At 41.8% G+C, this 21,122-nt stretch overlaps 2 protein-coding genes across 2 annotated transcripts in view; one reads left to right on the forward strand and one right to left on the reverse strand.

Moving 5' to 3' along the window:
• acad11 (acyl-CoA dehydrogenase family, member 11) overlaps window positions 1–21,122 on the reverse strand; it is a 45,731-nt gene that overhangs the window by 1,824 nt on the left and 22,785 nt on the right. Inside the window, exons 14-17 of the mRNA XM_080751478.1 lie at window positions 2,934–3,003; window positions 1,571–1,656; window positions 953–1,024; window positions 397–551 (exon numbers count right to left, since the gene is read on the reverse strand). Coding sequence (XP_080607604.1) covers window positions 397–551; window positions 953–1,024; window positions 1,571–1,656; window positions 2,934–3,003 — 383 coding nt within the window. The remainder of the gene's footprint in view (window positions 1–396; window positions 552–952; window positions 1,025–1,570; window positions 1,657–2,933; window positions 3,004–21,122) is intronic.
• Window positions 15,810–18,170, forward strand: ackr4b (atypical chemokine receptor 4b; the record flags this gene model as incomplete). Its single annotated transcript, XM_080752356.1, has 3 exons — window positions 15,810–16,343; window positions 16,565–16,915; window positions 17,931–18,170. 3 exons carry the CDS (start codon window positions 15,810–15,812, stop codon window positions 18,168–18,170), a joined length of 1,125 nt encoding a protein of 374 aa, XP_080608482.1.

Consider the following 21,122-nt stretch of genomic DNA (forward strand, 5'->3'; position numbering starts at 1 on the left):
TCGTTCATTGTATGCATGTAACTCGAGAATCTACCCTCCACCCTCCAGTCCTATCTAGAATCAGGGTTCAGGCCAGGTAACCTTTTGGGTTATGTGTGAAAAGGTGATATTCTGGCCTGAGGGTGGGACTACTAGAGTCTAGAATAGATGATAGGCAGGAGGATGGGCTCACTCATATAGTTAGGGCTGATCTTCCAGGGAGCATGAATGTGCTTAGCATGTTTCAAGGCAATCTGCCCATTAGATTTTGACATGGTATTGTACAAGTGGAAAGTTTGGCCTATTAAGTGCTACTGCTTTTGTTTTTACTACTGTATTGATTTTGGCCACTAGGGGTCACCAACCACAAACGGTACAGACTGAGACAGTACTGGCTAGGTGAGATGGCTCACTTACATGTTGGTAGAGTTTCTTGCCAAACGTTTGCCTGGTGGAGGCCCGCTGGCAGAGGAGCTCCAGTGCCCATTCTGCCAGGCCCACGGCCCTCATGCAGTGGTGCAGTCTGCCAGGGCCCAGACGACCCTGGGCAATCTCAAATCCCCTGCCCTCTCCTACATACATACATACATACATACATACATACGCACGCACGCACGCACGCACGCACGCACGCACGCACGCACGCACGCACGCACGCACGCACGCACGCACACACACAAAGTTTGAATGAGTTGGTACTGTCACATGTGCGTGCTATGTGTCCGTTGTTGTTGTTTTTTTCTCCACAAAATATAACATTGAAATGCAGCAAAACTAAGGACAAAAGTATGAAAGCATGAAATGTATTCCACATGCAGGTGAAGTCAAACCACTGTGTGCTCTGATGCAGAAACATTTTTAATCGATTTGCATCCTGCCAACAACCTTTGCTGCAGGTCTTTGCGTGTCGTGTAGTTCCACTGAGTAAGCATGTCAGTAAAGACATACACAACCACACAAACAGTATGCTTACCCAGAATGATATTGGAGGCCGGGACACGCACGTTGTCAAAGTGCACCTCAAAGTGACCACCGTGAACAGCATCTGAGTTTAGACACATCAAAAATGAAATAGTCAATCAATTTGTACGTAAGTAGGTCAGAGAGGTTATTGTCGGTACCAGCTTACGCTGATATCCACATTTCAATGTGTTAGACCAGGGGGTCTTCAACGTTTTCAGGCCAAGGACCCCCACAACCGTATAGTTTCATCGTTTGACGGCACAATCATCAGTGTATTTTAGATTCATGTCAATTTGTGTTTTCAGATATTTAACCACTTGAACCTTTCACTCTGTACTTAGTCTGCTCTTTTTCCCCTCTACACCAAACCTCTTTGCCAAAAATATCTACACAGCTGCGAGGCGCTGTGAGCTTGTAGATCTGCTATTTTATTACAGCACGACTTGCTGCACCCCAAACCATGCTACTCATAGGCTGAGTTGGCGTAAGTCTCAATAAAAACAATATGGTATGATGTGTAGGGCCAAACATGTACAGTATATTGTCATAGAAAACTCAGCTACTGTATAGGCATATTTATAAGGACAGAATGGTTGTTTGACTAGGAAAAACAAGGGAATGATGATACCATCCTGGCCAAACACGGTGAGTGGTCGGATCAGCTTCACTCCAGGGCTGTCCATTGGTACCAGGACCATGCTGTGTTGGCCATGCCTGAGGAACGCAAAGATCTAAATCAGAGCTTTACAGTGATCGTTCAATTTCTTCATTTCATCTTGTTTATTTGGTTTAAATCTATAACGATGAATTTTGGCAGAACTTCTAAAGATAATAAGCAGGGCGCCAATATTTTAAATTAATACACAGTTTAATTGATTATTGGTTGCATTCAGGGCCGTGGCTCAGGAGGTACAGCGGACCCTGGCTTTGTGTCAAAGTGTCCTCGAGAAAGACAATGAACCCCCTAGCTGCTCCTGATGAGCAGGCTGATGCCTTTCATGCTTGCCTCCACCATCGGCGTGGAAATGGGTGAATGTAACACACATTGTACAGTGCTTTGGATAAAAGGTGCTGTACAAATGCAGACCTCACTAATGTGCGGAATGTACCTCAACCATCAGATGGGACAAGTCAATAAAGAAATGTCTGAGTTTACTTTCATGTTTGTCCAAATGGTCCCTTAAGGCTTAAGCAGTCTCAACTCCCTGTGGATCATGGCGTCAAATGGCCTAGCTTCCTAGTTATTGTTTCAGTAGATCCTATTTATCTTGTTTATTTTCTTAGCGTATTTTGTTTAAATCTATGATTCTGCAATGAATTTTGGCAGCACTTCTTATTCATTAAGTAAAATGAATATACTCTTAAATTGATTATGGTTGCATGCAAAGATTGGGCCAACACAGTCAGACATCATAAACCAATGTAATGAGACATGGGATGTTATTCTCTCCGCTTTTACAGTTTAGTGTATGTAGTCGTATTCATACAGTACAGTGACCATTTACTCTTACTTGGGGTGGGAATCTCCAGCCGAGTCATTCCAAAGAAGAAAAAATAAATAAAAAATGGTACCCGTCGCTTCTGTGCTTGGCATTCCTGTCATTTCTGTATATTTTGAAACTTTTTGAAACGTTTTTGCATTATGGGAAGGAATATGTCCGTCCTTCCTGTTTTACATGTAACTTTGCCAAAATGGCTGTGGTTCCATCACAACATTGTAGCAACAACAATATAGTGTGTTTATGGTGCAAAATTCCCTGGGTGTGATAGTTTGAAGTGGTATTGTTGCTATTCGCTTGGCCTTGAAGTAACATCAGTGGAAATTACAACTGTCAAAGAGATTTATTGGACAATCATTTCTATTACATGGGAAATACAACCAAATTCCACATGGAGTTGATTTCCAAAAAATGAAAAAATTATACGTATTTACCACTCCACAACACGCTATAAACATGCATGTTTTTTTATAACATGACTGCATTACTGACCTGTTGTTGACATTCTGAGAGCTGCTCCTGCACATCACGATGGACACTTTACATTGTGGGTTACCAGCACCTGTAAGGGTCAGTGAACAACCCATCTGTGAGTTTTAAAGCTATTGCTCTGCATAGACTGTCTGGTAATGAATGAAAACAAGAGCACAGACAACCTTGCACTCTGTGTGACTTCAGTATGGTAGGAAAACACTACGTGACCTCAGTATGGTATGAAAACAGTCCTATAATCAAAAAGGGATTATAGCCACAAACCTTTTATTTAGGACACAGAGAGAAGCGGACCAACGTTTCGGACAGACAAGCTGCCTTCTTCAGGGTAATAAGAATAATGGTCAAAGAGACTATAAATACCCGGATGTCACCATGGCCGATCAGCGGGGAGTGACACTCAATCAATCCATGTAGTGGAAATGTACTGGGATGCGATGGAGTGCACGGCACGCACAAGTGAACACTCAGAATTACCAGAATTACATAAATACAATAATGTCTAATTCGAATGGCCCAATAATAATACATACATGTATGCAAAGCCTAAACAAATAACTGCCAAAGCAGAATAACAAGCATAAAGAGAATCACAAAAAGAAATGGATAATACAGCGTCAAAATGAAAACAGTCCTAAACTGTGAATTGCTAAGCACGGATGGAGCTACAGACAGACAAATGGTAGGCTGACTCTTTGAGACCTCAAGCCATGATAACAGCCGCATATGCTGAAACAATGCCCGACATCACGGAACACCATATATAGGCATAAACGGGGGAAACAATCTGCATGCTTACATCACTGATATCAATCAGTGTCGCCACCATGGTAACAGCCACATGCTGAAACAATGCCAAAATAATGTCTGTCTGACATGATGAAACAAGTGACCACATTTGGAGATTACTGACATCACTGACTGACATCACTACAGTGCCCAAATTTGGATATGACATCACAGACTGGCCTGGACACGGATTTTGCACAACTGGACATCAATGGTGACTATTCTGCCAAACGGGCACCGGTCTGTGTTCTCCAACATTACTTCTGAGACTCCTCAGGGACTTTCAATCCCTTATAATAACAATATGGTACCCAACCTCTAGGGTAGTGGTTCTCTAAGTGGGCTCTGCGGAGGGGGTTCCAGGGGAATGTGGATGTGGAGTGGTTGTATTGTTTGGTACAGGGTCTTTCGTTTCGGTATTCGATATATGTATTTTCTTTTACATTGGACAACATAGTGTAGCATGTCATTTTCTAAATGTTTTATTACATTGGACGACATAGTCCGTGACTGAATCGTTTTACGGACAATTCACAACAATGACGTAAGCCTGCAGTACAATGTTGTTGCTACGACAACAGTGTGTGTAAGAGGGCCAATATGAGACAAAAAAGGGGATTTTAAAGCGATGTAAATAAGCGGATTCGCTTATGGCCCAAGGCTGCCGTTGTGAGCTGTACAAGCCTGTTGCGGCTTGGCCATAATTGACAAGAATGCTTTTTTGGATTAAAAAAACACCTGGACCAGTTTTTTGAAAAAAGAGATTTACCACAGAATTCTCCTTTAAGCCCATGACCCAGCTAATTGTGGGCTTGCTGAAAGGCGAGACCAGTATGTTATACCAAAACTTTATAGGTCAAGTTTATTCTCCTCAAAAAAATTACCGACAGTACAAAGGCAGGGCCCTTGGCCAATGAGGAGCAGCCAAAGGGTAGATCTTTGTGCCCATACATGGTGTTCCATGCGAGCCCACACTGTTTCATAGGAACAGTATTTCTGTTCCAAAATATTTTGCTAGTTTGGGATGGCTATGGTTGAACGACAGGGTGTATCAATGGGATAGGTATTTCACAAAGCACAGTGCCCTCAATACCCACATACCTGTCTAACTACTTCTCCAAAGTAAGTGACTCCCACAGCCACAACACCATGATCTGGTATCACCCAAATTTAGAACAAACATGGGAAATTCCTCATTCTACTACTGCCCTGACACCATCTATTAAAAGAAGTGAATCACTGGTTACTTTCACAACTGGTCTGAAAAAAAACATCCATCAGGAGACCACAAGGGGAGGTAAATGTAAATTCCCATGAAAAGGAGGCGTCATTCACTGCTGTCGTTTTTCCTTTTGCTCCTTTGTATACATGGAGCCGACTGATTTGTTTGTTCCAGATGCCATGACGACACATTGAGGTTAGACAACACACTCCATCCATATTTGGGCATAGCTGGCCGTGGTTACCAGCACCCACACAGAGTAGGCACCGCTTACCCTGTTTGAGTAAGTGGTGCCTAAAATTAAAGAATGAGATTCTGTTCTCAGTCTGGTAATTGCTATATATGCAAGATGGTAATTTGTTGTGAAGTTGTATGCAATATTTCCACAACAACGTCATAGCGTTATTTGGAAACGCACATGAGTTCTGGGCAAACCCAGCCCACGCAAGCTTTTGATTGGTTGAACCGGAGCTAGGGAGTGCTCCTTTTTGTTCGCTTGGACCGCGCGGAGGTGCCGAGTGGTGCGACCACCTAAACCTAACATTAACCCTAACGGACCTCAGTGAAACAAAATTTCTAAAAGACATTGACAAAATAAAATAAAAACTAATGAAATTCTACTAAAATAATATAGTAGAATAACCTTGATAGCACCTTTAGGCAGATTAAACAAACTGAATAATAAAAGAGAAAGGGCAGACAGTGGAATGCAACTCGACCATTTTAGATGGGTGAATAGTGAGGTTCGACTTCACTTCAACTTCAGGTTGGGGGTCCATGTTTGGACATTTCTTTAAGTGGTCTCAGCTCCATGTGGAATATGAAGTGCATTAAAATGGCCTGCCTGTTTATTTATTTTTCAATAGTGGCTACTGGCTAGATATTCCCCTACCCTTGAAGACAAGACACAACACATGGCCACCAGACTGCTACAGCAAATAAGGACACAGTCTTTTGACTTTGAATGGAAAGGCAGAACCGCAAGTTCATGCGTCCAAAATTTACAACAGAAACTAATTCTAGGGTTGTACAATGTAATACTGATAGTAAATTTCAATTCTGTTTGAGCTGTAACTACATACAAACATGGGGGGAAACCTCATGAAAGGACAGGGTGGGTTTTTCTCACAATTATTGTATAACACTAGTGATTAAGTGACATCACAAAAATATGGACTAAATTACATTATTTGATATACAACAACGCTGTAGAGATGGGAAAACCCCTGTTACTGAACAAACACTATGGCATTGATTACTATCAAAATATTTAACACTTATTTTAACAAAAAATATCACTTACACCACCTTTACTTACATATTTCAGCAAAGCATCTCAATGTTATACAAGTCTTACATACAGTAATTACACTGAAAGCAGACTTGTGAAAAGGTTCATAGGTTCGGTATGTGAAGTGTGCCCCGCATCCAGCTATTACACTGGCCTGGGGGCGCAGTCTGAAGGGAGAGAAGAAGAAAAACATAGGACAAGACCAAGAAGACTAGACTACGATAACAAGAACTCACTCACACTGTCAGTCAGTCACAACAGGGAGTAGAGGCTAAACACACACGCACGCAACCCTCAAAACACAAAACCTGAACCTAGGAGAACCTGAACCTACAGGGAGAAGGTGGGTCTTAAAAGTCCCTAGGTTGGGGGGCAGTTTTGATCCTCCGAGGGAGGTTGTTCCATAAGCTCCATAAGCAAGATGCCATGGCGTGAAATCACCTGACGGAGGGGGAGCATTTACCATATAGGGAAAACAGTATGGGCCCCATTATCGAACTCTGGGGGATCCCAGTCACAGATGAGATCTATTGTAGATCATTTTGATTTGGTGTGGTACTTATTCAACAATGAACACAGATTATATTATATTCTGAAGACTGCACCGCCACTGGGATAAAGAGCCAAGGAGAAACGGGATATGAGACGAATATGGCAAAACAATATTTCTGTGTAACTGCTGAAACATAATCTGGAAATAAGACTGGCTTCAGTATCTCAGCAGCGCCACCTGATCTTTTAAATACAGCCATCAGATGACATATCAACAAGCACAACAACACAGCGCCGATAAAAAAAAGAGCAAGGTGAGCATCGCAGTGTGACAGCAGGCATGTCCACACATGCTACACACACACATCTGAAAGCAAACATTCACATCACATTCACATCACATCACTCATTCTCAGAGAATGAGGGAAGGCTGCTCTGAAGAGAGAGAGAGAGAGAGAGAGAGAGAGAGAGAGAGAGAGAGAGAGAGAGAGAGAGAGAGAGAGAGAGAGAAGGGAAAGAAAGAGAGAGAATGTAAGGTCTCCTCAAGGTTTAAGTAAGTAAACATTATTCTTAACAATCTGTGGAAAAACAAACCACAGAGCCTAAAAGGGCAAATGAATTAGGCTACATTCAAAGTATCCCAAGTTAGTGTTCCTGAAAGCCTTGTAGGGCATGCAACCATCATGAGCAGGAAGCCATTAAGTATGTTACAAAACACTACAACACCATAAATCCCAGCTAATGAGGCAAAGATGGCTGCTCACTGCTCCCTAGGATGGGTTGAATGCAGAGGACACATGTCCCCAAAGGGACAATAAAGTATATTGTTGCTGTCAGGCAGAAACCTCTTACATTATCTCCATATTTTTCATTTTTGTGTTTTTCATAAATTAAGGGCCCTACTTCTCATACTACTGCGTCAAAGCATCAAAAGACACCTCGCGAAGCTTGTCTATCTGCTACTTTTGATGTTTTCACATTTGAATCCTAAAAAGTAAGTGTTGAACATATGAGGTTTTCACCCCACAGAGATGATATCAAATCAAACCAAGATGAGCCATTTGGGGTGTGATTTATGTTCTACAATCTTCAATTCATGCATTTACCGAACACTCTTATCCAGAGCCACTTACAAAGTGCGAATTTGGAATAAACAGCATGGAGTCAATCTGTAACAGGTTTAGCGGTTGGTCTACTGTGATAAATACAAAATAAAATAATGTGCTGGGCAATTTGAACAAAATAAATATTGCTATACATTTCACCTGATACCTTTATATTCATATCGTGACTGTTCTATAATTATGAAACAAAAACTATAAAAACAGCTCATCGTATCACAGCCTGTAAGGGGCATGGCAAGCTGGAAGGTACCGACACAAGATTATTATCCCCTACTTTTGGCAGATTGTATTGATTGGCACAAAGATCTCTTTCCCTGCATATACAGTATGGCCTTTGTGCATTAGAGCGGAACCTGAGCATTGCTGCAACTTGCAGAATACAAGAGCAACAGGACGTCAGTGCCATCACGTTTGGCGACTCCTGTGTGTCTCTTGGCGAGGTGTATGGCATGTAAGCACCATCCTTTTGATCACTCATCCAGTCAACTAGGCTCTCCACCAAGTCCATCGAGATGGTTTCGGTTTTCTTCTGCATCTTTAAAATCTCTGGCCAAGATTATCACCTGTTCCTCTCTGTGAGTCTACGTGGTGCTGAGCTGAGTTATGTAACTGCAAACAAAAGCGGAAAGTGCAGCCTTGTTGCCACTTGTCAAGCCACTTGGTACTTGACAAGCGGTCAAGTACCTCCTGGAATGTGGTATTGTTTTAGAGCTCAGAGATCGCACGTGTTGGTCCTACACCTCCAACTGCTCCATGTCCTTGTCTCACTTGTTGATTAATGGAGTTTGGGTGGTCGTATTGGTCATATTGGCAGCCAGATGGTCGTATTGGTCGGAATTCGGAAACTGATACAGTAGCTTATAGCAGTGAAAATATTCTTTTGAGAACACCTTCCACAGAATCCACACAGTCAATGACATTTTGAAAAACCCTGATTCATTCAGACTTTTAAATAATTCCATACCATCTATGTCTATCATGTAGGCAGATGTTCTTGCCTTCTTGTCACCTGCTGGTGACATCAGAGGCTAAAGGTACCTACAGTCTTTGGTACATATAAATGACATTTATATAATAGTATATAAATGACATTTATATAATAGTATATATATATATAATAGAGTATATATATATATATATATATATATATATATATATATATATATATTTGCAAAGCCTCATACAGTAACTAGAATAAAAAGTATGGCATCTAAATTACATACACAGCATCTGTCAACAAGTAAACAACATAAATATATCATTAGACACCAGAACTAGTATCCATCTAAATGATACCATACCTACCTAGCATCTCACTAAATAACATAGCATACTGTCGCCGTCTGGCAGAAACCAACCAATCTCTGTTTTTCAACCTTTTTTCTTTTCTTTAATAAATCAGTTTTAACTCTTTACGTCTGTGTGTGGGTTTTACAAATATTGAACCAATGAAAAGTATTCAAAAGCGCTTCTGACTAAACCTCTCAACTCCATTGGATCTTCAAACCGTCTGTCAAACCACCTAAACTCCAACTCAGGGTTTTTTCCGTCTAATCAATGATGGACAAAACAACTATCCCCACATTAATCGTCAAAAACTCCACTTGAGCAGGATTTCTGTAAAAGGACTATAATTTTAAGGAAAGGACATATTCTGACCATATAGTATCTGACAATGTATAAAGTCATATACCAACTAATATAAGAACACATTTTGACAAGTATATGACAACATATAAAGTCACTATACCAACTAAGGACACATTCTGACAAGTATATGACAACGTCTTCAAACTCTAAGGGGCAAAGAGAAACCTTTGTCTGCTGCTGTATGCACTTTAAGTGTGTTTATTAAGAAAGTCAATTTTGTCTGACCTCTGAACTGTGCACTTTGTTTATTGACTGAAAAGTCAGAGTCAAAAAGACCTTTTGTCTGACCTGTGCAATTATTTTCTAACAAATTTAACCAGGCTAAAACCCTGTACTGTTGCAGTTTCTTTACAAATAAAGGAACAGAGAAGTTAAGTCAATTTCTTGATGTTCAAAAAGCAATTAAATTGCTCTTCTTCTTCATTAATATATTCAATATATTCGTCAATCACAATATCGTCTCCAGAAATTCATAATTTTGCAGCTGGTCTTTGAAAACGCTTTATATGTGTGTGCTAGGGATGGGACGATATGAACATTTCATATCACGATTATTGTGACAAAAGAAATCGTGATTTACAATATTATCGCGATAAATAAAAATACATTATTCTGGGCGGAACATTTGCCAAAAAATTGCAGATCTACAAGCTCATAACGCTTCACCTATTTTTTGGCAAAGACATTTGATAGAGAGTGAAAAAAAAAGACTATCAAGTATGTATATTATAAGTACCTTTTACCAATATAGAGGGTTTATGTGGTACCGGATATGCAGCTCGGCAAATAAAAAGTGAATTGATCCCAATGCATGACGGAGGACGGTATCACGATAAATTAAATCTCAACGATACGATAATCATGAGTGTTTTTCATCACGATAAACGATAATATCCCATATCGTCCCATCCCTAGTGTGTGCACTTTGAAAAGCTGAATGCTGACTGAGGAGACCTACAGTACAGTACAGTATATACACCGTGCAGCAGCGCACATAAAGTACATGACTCACTGAAGGAGGAGCGTCATTGCCTTGTCCTGCATTCGTGCATACACACTCGTCTCCCCCCCCCCCCCCCCCACCCCACCCCACCACCACCACCACCACCACCACCACCAACACCCACACACACACGTCAAACACGCACTATAACAGAGGTGTTCCCTCAAAGCGTGGGCTGGACTGAGCTAGCTATAAAAAACTCTTTAGACATCTCCATTCCATACAACGTTGGCAAACAGGACTTGTACCATTTCATGTGAGAACAGCCCCAAACGGAATCAAAGAGAGGGTAAGTCTACATGTTTTATGTACATTTATAAATGTATGGGCTAAGCTGAATTCTACAGATTTAACAGAATACAGCAGTGAATGTGAAATAAATAGCCTTTGGTTTTGGATTGGATTTTGCATTTGTTATAACATTTTACAGAACCATGACATTTACCTCTCGTGAGGCTCAATGCAATGAGAGACATTTTCAAAAAGTAACATACTTTGTTTTGTTTTGAAGTGAATGATGTAGTGACATAGCTGTCAGTTGGACAGTCAAAGTCCTGTTCCAAAGACTTTATTACTTTACTACTGTATATAGCTGATGTAATGGTGATGTAATTCATACTCTTAAAAGTAATTCCTGAGGCAGCCATTGAAAAGAAAAAAGGTATAAAAAAAGGAAAAGTTTCAAAAGAAATTCACAATATTAGAATTTATATTTCCATAATATGCTACATAACATGCTACACTGGAAACGTCTGGAGTGTAAATTAAACTGAGTGTAAAACATACTGTTTTAGACGTGTCAAATGAACAAATAATTCTACTGTTTAAAAACAAAACAAAACATTTTGCTGTGTTAAGTGTGAATTCATGACACCACAGCTGTGGCAGCAGGATGGATACTTCACATACTTCTGAACATCCCATAGCAACATCTGTTTCACTAAGGGTAAGGCAAATATTGACTATTACATAACAAACCTCAAAGCTATTCGGAATATGACTGTTGCTGTCCAGGCTACAAATCTGGAGATGTCCCAACTGCCAAAGCCAACATTCCACACTAATATTGAAGCACAAGATATTCTTAAAGGAGTAGTTCACCCCCAAAATGATTTTTTCCCCCTATTGAATAATCAAAAACAAAAAATATAATAATAATAATAGAAAATATACATTTTGGTGGTTAAAACCTCATCAGCTTTTTAACCAAACCAGCTATGATGCGATATGCAGCACTCACCTACTTTATTTCCTTTCCTTTCCTTTTTTTTGCTTTGTTTACCTTGTTTTGTTTGTTTGTTTTTTGCTGTACACAAACAACACTTTTTATGTTTCATACTTTTACCTGTAACTGTGCCTCTGGGCGACTCCCTTTCCCTCATGGGATAATAAAGGTATCCATCTCTCTATTGGTCTGTCTGCTGGAAAGCTTTGCAGACTTCCTTAAACTCGACTTGTTACTGTTACTTGTTACAAGGCTGCCTGGCAAAAATATCTCATATCTACAAGGACAACTCCAAGGTCATCCTATTAATTTACACTGAAGTGGGGACACGGGTTTTGATTAAGAATGCTGGTTTGAAGAAGTGATACTACTGTGTGGAGCCTGCACGCACACACGCACACACACAATTCAATTCAATTCAATTCAAAGGGCTTTCTTGGCATGAGAAAACATACGTTTACATTGCCAAAGCAGAAGTGTACACAATACAATACAATACAATGGGAACAAAATATGTACAGGTGGAAAGAGTGTAACCGTTTTCATGCATCAAGGTTACGTGTAGGCAAAGCAGGGATATATACAGGATATATACATGTTTTTTTGTTTGTTTTTTAAGGTGGTTGGATTCCATTTGATATCCTTCTCCTATCACAGCAGCTCACAAATCGTGCTGCTGTGTTTGCACATTGTTTTACTTCTCCCAGCAGGTATGGGAGTTTTTCATCATTGGTTATGTTTTCAAATTCTCCTTGGATGGTTATGATCTGTGGGAAGTATGTGTCTCTGATGTCTTGGTACAGTGGACAGGTGGTTAAGAAGTGTAGCTCAGTTTCAACTTCATTTTGTGTGCAGTTGGTGCAAAGTCTGTTTTCTCTAGGGAGCCAGGTATGTCTATGACGTCCTTTCTCGATTGCAAGACTGTGCTCACTGAGTCTGTACCTAGTCAAGATTTTTCTTTGATTTGGGTGGGTCACCTTGCTCAGGTATTCTGCCATAGTGTATTCTCTGTTTAGGGACACACACACACACACACACACACACACACACACACACACACACACACACACACACACACACACACACACACACACACACACACACACACACACACACACACACACACACACACACACACACACACACACACACACACACACACACACACACACACACACACACACACACACACACACACACACACACACACAAAGTTCTCAGTATGTCCTGCAACAGGAGAACGCCAACAACATGATAAGCCTGATAAGTGTTCCTCTCCCTCAGTTGAGCAGCAGGGGCATCTGGGCATGCATACCATGTTCACAGATAAGATTCACAGCTTCACAATCATGCAGCCAAAACATCGAACCAGATAATCCTTGGTAGAGTTCTAAAGAATACATATCCACAACAGTGCAACATTTCTTTTTTTTTTATGCCTGTAATGGCATGATCAAAATTGGGACACTACTGATGAAGTAGTTAAAGCGCAAGCGCAACTTTGTTTTTTTTACAACAAGGGTTCATATTTTAGATTAATTAGAGAAAAGAAAAGATGAGTGTTAAAATGTTTTCATTTACTGCTTTCTATTGTTTTAGCGATTTTTGTATATGTCTTTTTAGACACAAAAAGCCGACAATTTCTTTGTTACTATTTACACCGGCCCCCATAAGTCACATCTTCCCATGAAAGACTGTGGTGCATCTTGGGAATGGCCTTAATGTGTCTAAAAAATACATAATTCGCCACTTGCAAGCATGCCCCCAACCTGGAGGCATGCATGCAAATCAAAATCGTTAAAATCACTAAAACAATATAAAGAAGTAAATGAAAACATTTTAACACTCATCTTTTCTTTTCTCTTCTCTAATGACTATCTAAAATATGAACCCTTGTTGTAAAAAAACAAAGTTGTCCTTTAAGGGAAAATTAAGTTGAAAGTTTCCTCAATCAGTCTTCAAACTTAGAATGTAACTTATTTAGCTTATTCTTTGGCCAGTATTGTTTTCAGTGTGTTGACCCAGGATGGATGCACTAGCCCGCACACAATCCCAACAGACAGTCTGTTGTAGAAAGCATGCAAGAGACATTCCACTGAAAGAAGCTCCTGTTTTTCTTTTCTGCATTGGAGAGCTTTGTTTTCTTTTTCATCCCACGTGTACGGGAAACGAGCGGTTCCCATACCAATCCCACGCTTTCTTTGCCTCATCCACATGATCTGCACGTAATATGCAAAAGAAGTCAGGCTCTCATGCTGGGCTCACACCAGTGGAAACATAGCAGCAGGCTAAAAGTCATTTTCAATGAAAGCCAGCAACGTGAAGCTACAGACTAGGGGTGTAACGATACATTGTAACAACGATGCGATACACATCACGATAAATGGTTGACAATACGATACATGGACGATATTGGTTCATTCATGGATATACTAGACGATTCGATTCAATGATTTAAAATCAATATAGTAACTATTTAGCAATGAAATTAAATCTGTGTGAAACGTGTCAATAGTGCATGTTTATAAGGGAAAAATCTATTATTATGGATATAAATAAGTAAACACTGTGATTCTCTAGCAAATACATGGAAATTATATTTCAACACATGGACAAACCCGCACCTTGACATGAACACAGAGATTACACACATTTATCGATAGACCAAGAGTAGCTATATGGAACGGAAAAGTAATTAAACCTCTCTTTTTCATTTCCCTTCTTAAAATTGCTAAATACAAGGCACAGATACTTAGTTTCCATACAATCAATTATTTGCACTGCAAAACGATTTGATACCGATTATCTGCATTGTAAAAATCACACCCGTGTGAACTGAGCGGTGGTTTTCCATCCCCCCCCCCCCCCCCCCCCCCCCGTGTGTGTGTGTGTGTGTGTGTGTGTGCGTGTGTGTGTGTGTGCCTGGCCTGGCCTGAAAACAGCGCCCCTCCCTTAACATGTGTGGTCATAAAAGGTACTACACCAGGCTTGAGGCTACATACAGACCCACCCACATACATACATACATACATACATACATACAAACAAACATACCTACACACACGGCCACGCTATGGAGACGGTGTGACCACCGCTCAAAAAGATACCGATATGACACAAAGCCAAAACGGTACGATATATGCTTTTGCATATCGATATAGTAGTAATTAAAATACATTTTTCGATTCAGTTACTATATCGTTACACCCATACTACAGACTGATGATGCCTGACACTAAGTTGAGTGACAGGCATGACACACTACACATCAAAGTTGAGCCAACTTCAACTTTGTTTCAGTGCTCCGATGATGACGCAGTGAAGCATCAATCAATCTATGTTTTTGTTTCACCATTTCCACTCCCCTTCTCTCTCTCCCAAGAGTTCCTGCTGGTCTGTAAACGGAAGAAAAAACAAATTCTTACCATTCACCAGTTCTCTAAGCTATTTGAGCCCAACCTTTTGATTTACGTATTGTGGCTTGAGCAACACTTCAACAGCAACTCGTCAGCAACATAGCTGGCCACGCTTGTAGCTTTTGTCATCGCTAATATGAAGACAACATCCAACGCCTCAGATAGTGAATCAGTCTAAAAGCACATTGTATACGGATGGACAAGGCTTACACCTTAATTAACTTTTAGATCTTAATACCAATTAGGAGTTCAGGCCCACAATTTGGAGAATGTTGAAGATCACAGAGTGGGGAGAATTGAGTTGAGAGTTGACATTGTTAACAACAATTTAATTTGGTCCTCATTCAAAAAGACTACAACCACTGTCCTTTCTGTGAGTCATTCCAATACATAGCAGATCCACAAACTATGAACTTGTAAATCTATTATTTTTGAAAAATCAATAAAAATCTTTGTAACTCAAATCTTCTTGCTCGGGGTCCCCGGAACAAACTATTTTGAGGTGGTCGGTCAGTGGTCATAATTCTGGGGGTCCTTGACATGAAAAAGTTTGAGCACCACCAATACAGAAACATACGTTTTTCAGAAAACGAGAAGACATTTGTAAAATCGACCTCAAGTCAAGTAGTTTCTCTCTCTCTTCTTTCCCCTCGGCGCAGTGAACATGGAGGAGGACCACGACGTGGACGATTACGCCGACCCGGGCAACGATAGCTACGACTACAGCGACTACCACACCGTGTGCGACAAGGAGGCGGTGCGCTCCTTCGCCGGCCTCTTCCTGCCGGCCATCTACGCCCTGGTGCTGGTGGTGGGCCTGGCCGGCAACGCCCTGGTGGTGGTGGTGTACGCCGCGCCACGGCGCCGGCGCACGCTGACCGACGCCTGCATCCTCAACCTGGCCGCCTCCGACCTCCTGCTGCTGCTCACGCTGCCCTTCTGGGCGGCCGACGCCGTGCACGGCTGGAGGCTGGGCGAGGCCGCCTGCAAGATCACCACCTTCCTGTACGGGACCAACTTCAGCTGTGGCATGTTCCTACTGGCGTGCATCAGCGTGGACCGCTGGCGCGCCTTGGCCTGCGGCGCTGCCGGTCGCTCCGGGACGGGCCAGCGGGCCAGGAGGCACTGGTTGCTGGTGTGCATCGCCATATGGGTGGCGGCCGGCGTCTTGGCCCTGCCCGACCTCATCTTCTCCAAGGTAATTATTGCATAATTTCATTTAGTTGCATCTTCTTGCATCGAGTTTAACCAATTCCTCTTTTGAGTCTCAAGCTAAAAGGTTTGGCTCCATGAATTGTTCTGTTGTTTTCCTGTTGCTTTGATGATTTGACATGCGTGTGTTTTAACCTTGTACAGCATTTTGGTTCAGCTCGGCTGTGTTTGTAAACGGGCTATACTAACGTTTGATTTGATTTGAAGGTGAGGCACGTGACGTCGCACAGACCATCCTGCATGGCCATCTACCCTCCCGGCATGGCGCGTCCCGCCAAGGCCACCCTGGAGCTGCTGGAGGTGACCCTGAGCTTCCTGCTGCCCTTCCTGGTCATGGTGGCGTGCTACTGCTGGGTGGGGCGGGCGCTGCTGAGTCGCACCGCCGGCGTGCAGCGGGACAGGAAGTGGCGCGCCCTGCGCGTGCTGCTGGCCATGGTGGCCGTGTTTCTGCTCACGCAGCTGCCCTACAACGCCGTGAAGCTGTGCCGGGCGCTCGACGTCATCTACGCTCTGGTGACCGAGTGCGACCTCAGCAAGGGCCTGGACCGGGCACTCCAGGTGACCGCAGGGGTGTGGGCGATATGGTGATGAATATCGTTGAGACCAGGGCAGGAATTTCATCATTTTAGGGGCACGGCAACTTGGCCTTTGGTGTTGTCCATTTTTTGAGGGCACAAAGGCCAAATGCCTGGGCAGGAAGGCCATCAAATAAAACAAGAATTTGTTGAATTTAAGGGTTAGGGATGACCTAATCTGCAGTGAAATAGATAAATGACGGTATTTACAATCTGATCCATGTTCAGCCCTGCACCAATTAAAGTCACTGGATTGGTTTAAAGATGGGATCTCAGGGGAGTTAAGAATTCAGAATCTCAACAAAAGATACTGGTGTCTACCGTCTACATATTGACCAGAAAGAGACACTGGTGTCTACTGTCTACATATTGACCAGAAAGAGACAGAGGAGAAAGTGCTACAGTCAGCTGGGGTATTAAGGCCACTGTGGCCTCAGGTCATGCCATTGGTCTGAGGGGCATAAGGCCAAACTGAGGGGCAACGACAACCATGGCCTTCATGGCCTCCATGAAATTCCTGCCCTGGTTGAGACTATACAATGTCTCCACGATATGCCTTTTCAGAGATAGCGTATATCTCGTGTTACAATGAGGGAGCCTTATAAAAAAAATCCTGTTGAATTGTTAATCCAGAGATTAATTGCAGAATTCGTTTAAACCTGCATCTTGGTCTAAATCAGTAGTTCTCAAACTTTCAAATGTCAAGGTCTCCCCTTAACTCTGACATTATACAAATGAAGTGTTACATACTTGTAAGGATCAATTTAGACCTCCCAAAAGGAACCCAGAGAGTCCCTGGACCCCACATTGAGGACCACTTGTCTAAATGGTCTGTTGCTCCTTTTTCTTTTAGTTTTTATTACCTTGTACTGTAGGTGGTTGTACTGTTAAAAATAACCATAAAAAACAACATGAAAAAGAATCGTGATAAGATTGTGTATCGTGACAGCTTGGGAAAATAGCGTGACATTGTATTTTTCCACATTGCCCACCCCTAGGTGACCGAGAGCCTGGCGCTGACCCACGCCTGCATCAACCCCATCCTGTACGCCTTCGTGGGGTCCTCGTTCAGGGGCCACGTCCTCAGGACCGCCAAGTGCATCGGCCAGCGGCTCGGGAGGCACCCGCAGCCCGTCGACCAGGAGCCGGCGGTGGAGATCGCGCTCAACACGACGAACACTCGCACGCACTCGCAGTCCGCCTCGGAAGACAACGACACAAGCACTTTAACAATCTAAAGACTTACAAAAAAAAGAACATTTTATGCACCTCATGCACCTTTTTGTAAATATATGAGCAAACCTTTTATATGATGTGTGTGGTAGCCTTTAACTGACATTATTATTAATGTTATTAAATTATATAGGTCTATCTAAATAGACAAAAGCTAACAATGACTGTCAGACTGTATTTATAGATAAAATATAGCTCCTAAAAATACAATTTTGTACGTTATGGACAATATGTAAATAAAAGACAAGATGTCACTTCTAGAGTAGTCATATCTGTCATATTTACAGTTGATGCAACTCAAACTTCGGACATCCAGATAATTAATTCTCCAGTGTCAACTTCTTATTGCTTTTTTTTTTCTTTTTCTTTTTTGATCGGCAAAATAAAAGCCTGGATTTCCGAGGCTAACTTCTTATCAACTCAATGCAGAGTTGCAGTACAGTGCCTGTGCCATGATGCCAGATGATCAGCTGCACTGTGTGGCTTGGGGTGAGGGTGACTGGTAGAGTCAGAGGGACTGGGGCGCAAACAGCAGTGGAGTTACCATCATGCCTCACTCAGGCAGCTTGAACTTCCAGAATTAATACAATTTCCCTTCCACTCATCTTCTCCTGATCATCATCTGGGTGTAAAAGAGGAGAGGGGGGGGGCTTTTCTCTTTGAATTGACTCAGTGCCATCATGTAACATTACACAAGAGCCAGATCAAAATGTTCCCCACCACTAATCCCCAGTGAAAACAAAAGAAAATAAGCAACTAGAAAGGGTTGCACATATTGCCACCAGGCGGCCAACCTAGGGTTGTAGCCGTCAGGACCTGAGGAAGTTGCGGAGGGAAATAGCATTTCTATGACATATAGTTATTTCTTTGCATTTGTGGCACCACTTATGGTCAAAAGTGAGCACTTTTGGAGGTACTCTTTACAGAGGGCCCTCAACATGCGATTCCGATTTTAGGGTTGATTGGATGCTGCGATCATCATATTTGATGTTTTAGTTTATGTAAAAAAAGAAAATAGTCCCCTCCCACTAATTTTGGAGGCCAATTACAGCCAAACGGTATGGAATGTTTGATGTTCTTTGTCACTCCCAAGATAATATGTACTTGGAGGGATATTAACGTCTATACTCAGGCTTTTGTGAGCACCAGAGACAGTTTTTAAGTTGCTTGACTCAGTATTTAGATATTTGATTTTATCAGATATTGATATATTGATTTTATCAGACACACCCCCTTCCAAAACAAACCCATTGTAACTTCAAACTCCATTTTAACCATGACACATTCACCCGTCACCCAGATTCACCCGTCCTTGGTTCTGGTGACTTGTATTGTCCTTCTAGTATAGTACGTGAGATTAGTGCTTCAATTACTTTTTATTTATTTTACCACCAAATTATAAAAAATAAATTAAAAAGTAATAAAAAAATAAAACACGTCCCGCTCACCCATTAGAAGGGAAATATCAGTCACCAGACCCAAAGACGTGTGATTTCATTGAATCCAACAAGGTTAAATCAAGCAACTTAAAAACTGTCAGGGTGCTCACAAAAGCCTGAGTAGATGTAAAAGAACAAGTGGTACCCTTGTGGTACCTTGTATGAGTCTAGTCTAAGAGAAATCACTTTTGGCTCTGGGTTGTGTAGAGGTCCCTCAATATGTGATTCAGATTTGTAGTTAATCGGATGATGTGTTCATGAGTTTTGGCATTTTTCTATAAAATTGGCCCCTCATGCAAACTTTGGAAGCCAATTTGTTGCCAGTCGGGATGGAATATATATAAAGAAATGTATGAAATAAGTTTATAACATGACACCAGCGATTTGTGTAAATTTTGAACATAATCTGTGGGAGTAGTAGCAAAAAGTGTTTTGAAGATAATGCAAAATGGCAGCACTGGCAAATATTTAAAAAATCTGTGGTGGAGTGTCTTCCTTGGCCTATTGGCAGCGTGCACAAAAGGTTTGACACTTACCAGTCCATAAAGTGGTTTGCAAGATTAGCTCCTCACACACAGACAGGTGGAGGGAAAAAAAACATCTCTGTACCAGGCCTGGCAGAGATAACCGGAGATAACCAATGAATACCAAATCTACCAAAAGTTAGAGCAGAGTGTGTGGCTACGGTCCAGAAGTTAAACAGTGCTTCATTCAGGGCTGTTTACAGTGCCGACAGCCAGAGACAGACATGGGTCAGCTTCAATGGGACTAAATCCCCACAGACCACACTCTGCCACAGATAGCTCATAATGCCATAATGGCTTCCTCTGTTGTTTTCCTTGTTTGTGGCTCGCAAGCCGGATGTCTGGAAGCTCTGCGTTTTGAATAACGCACAGCAAGGTGTGCCATGGACGCAATCAAAGAATTCAAAAAAAAAGGGTTACCAGGCCATTCTCAACAGTCTCTTTAGACACCTTCCTTCCTCTGAGACTTTGAGGAAGGATGCTTTTCTATGCCAAAGGAATCACGTTGCAAGCCGCGAGTACTGAAAATGGGCGAATAAACGAGGGCATGTTACTCAATACCAGGGCAGGGCAAATTAGGCAGGAATCGCAGGATAAATCTGGTGGTGTGTCCCAAAAACAGTCCTACTTACACTGAGACTGCACTCAAATTCTGCATACTGGTATTTCCAATCTGCATGATGCTTAATTTATACTTAAACAACAGGTAGTTCCAACGAAGCAATCTGATTGGTTGAAATAGCTCTCTACCTGTGATGATAAAGAGCATTATGGAGCATAATGAGCATTATGGATAACACACACGCCTCTCATGTAATATTGCTTAATTATATATATACGGTACTTATATATATACTTTGCGAACCGAAAATAGCAGCTTAGGCTTTAGATAAACATTCAGGATTAGTGAGAGACTCAGCCTGGTCTAGACGTGCTACTAAAGGCATTGCAATGTGTATCTCCAAGTCACAAAAAAGGGTCGACTCTTAACTCT

The sequence above is a fragment of the Nannobrachium achirus genome (genome assembly GCF_963921795.1).
Source record: "Nannobrachium achirus genome assembly, chromosome: 21".
NCBI classification, from domain to species: domain Eukaryota; kingdom Metazoa; phylum Chordata; class Actinopteri; order Myctophiformes; family Myctophidae; genus Nannobrachium; species Nannobrachium achirus.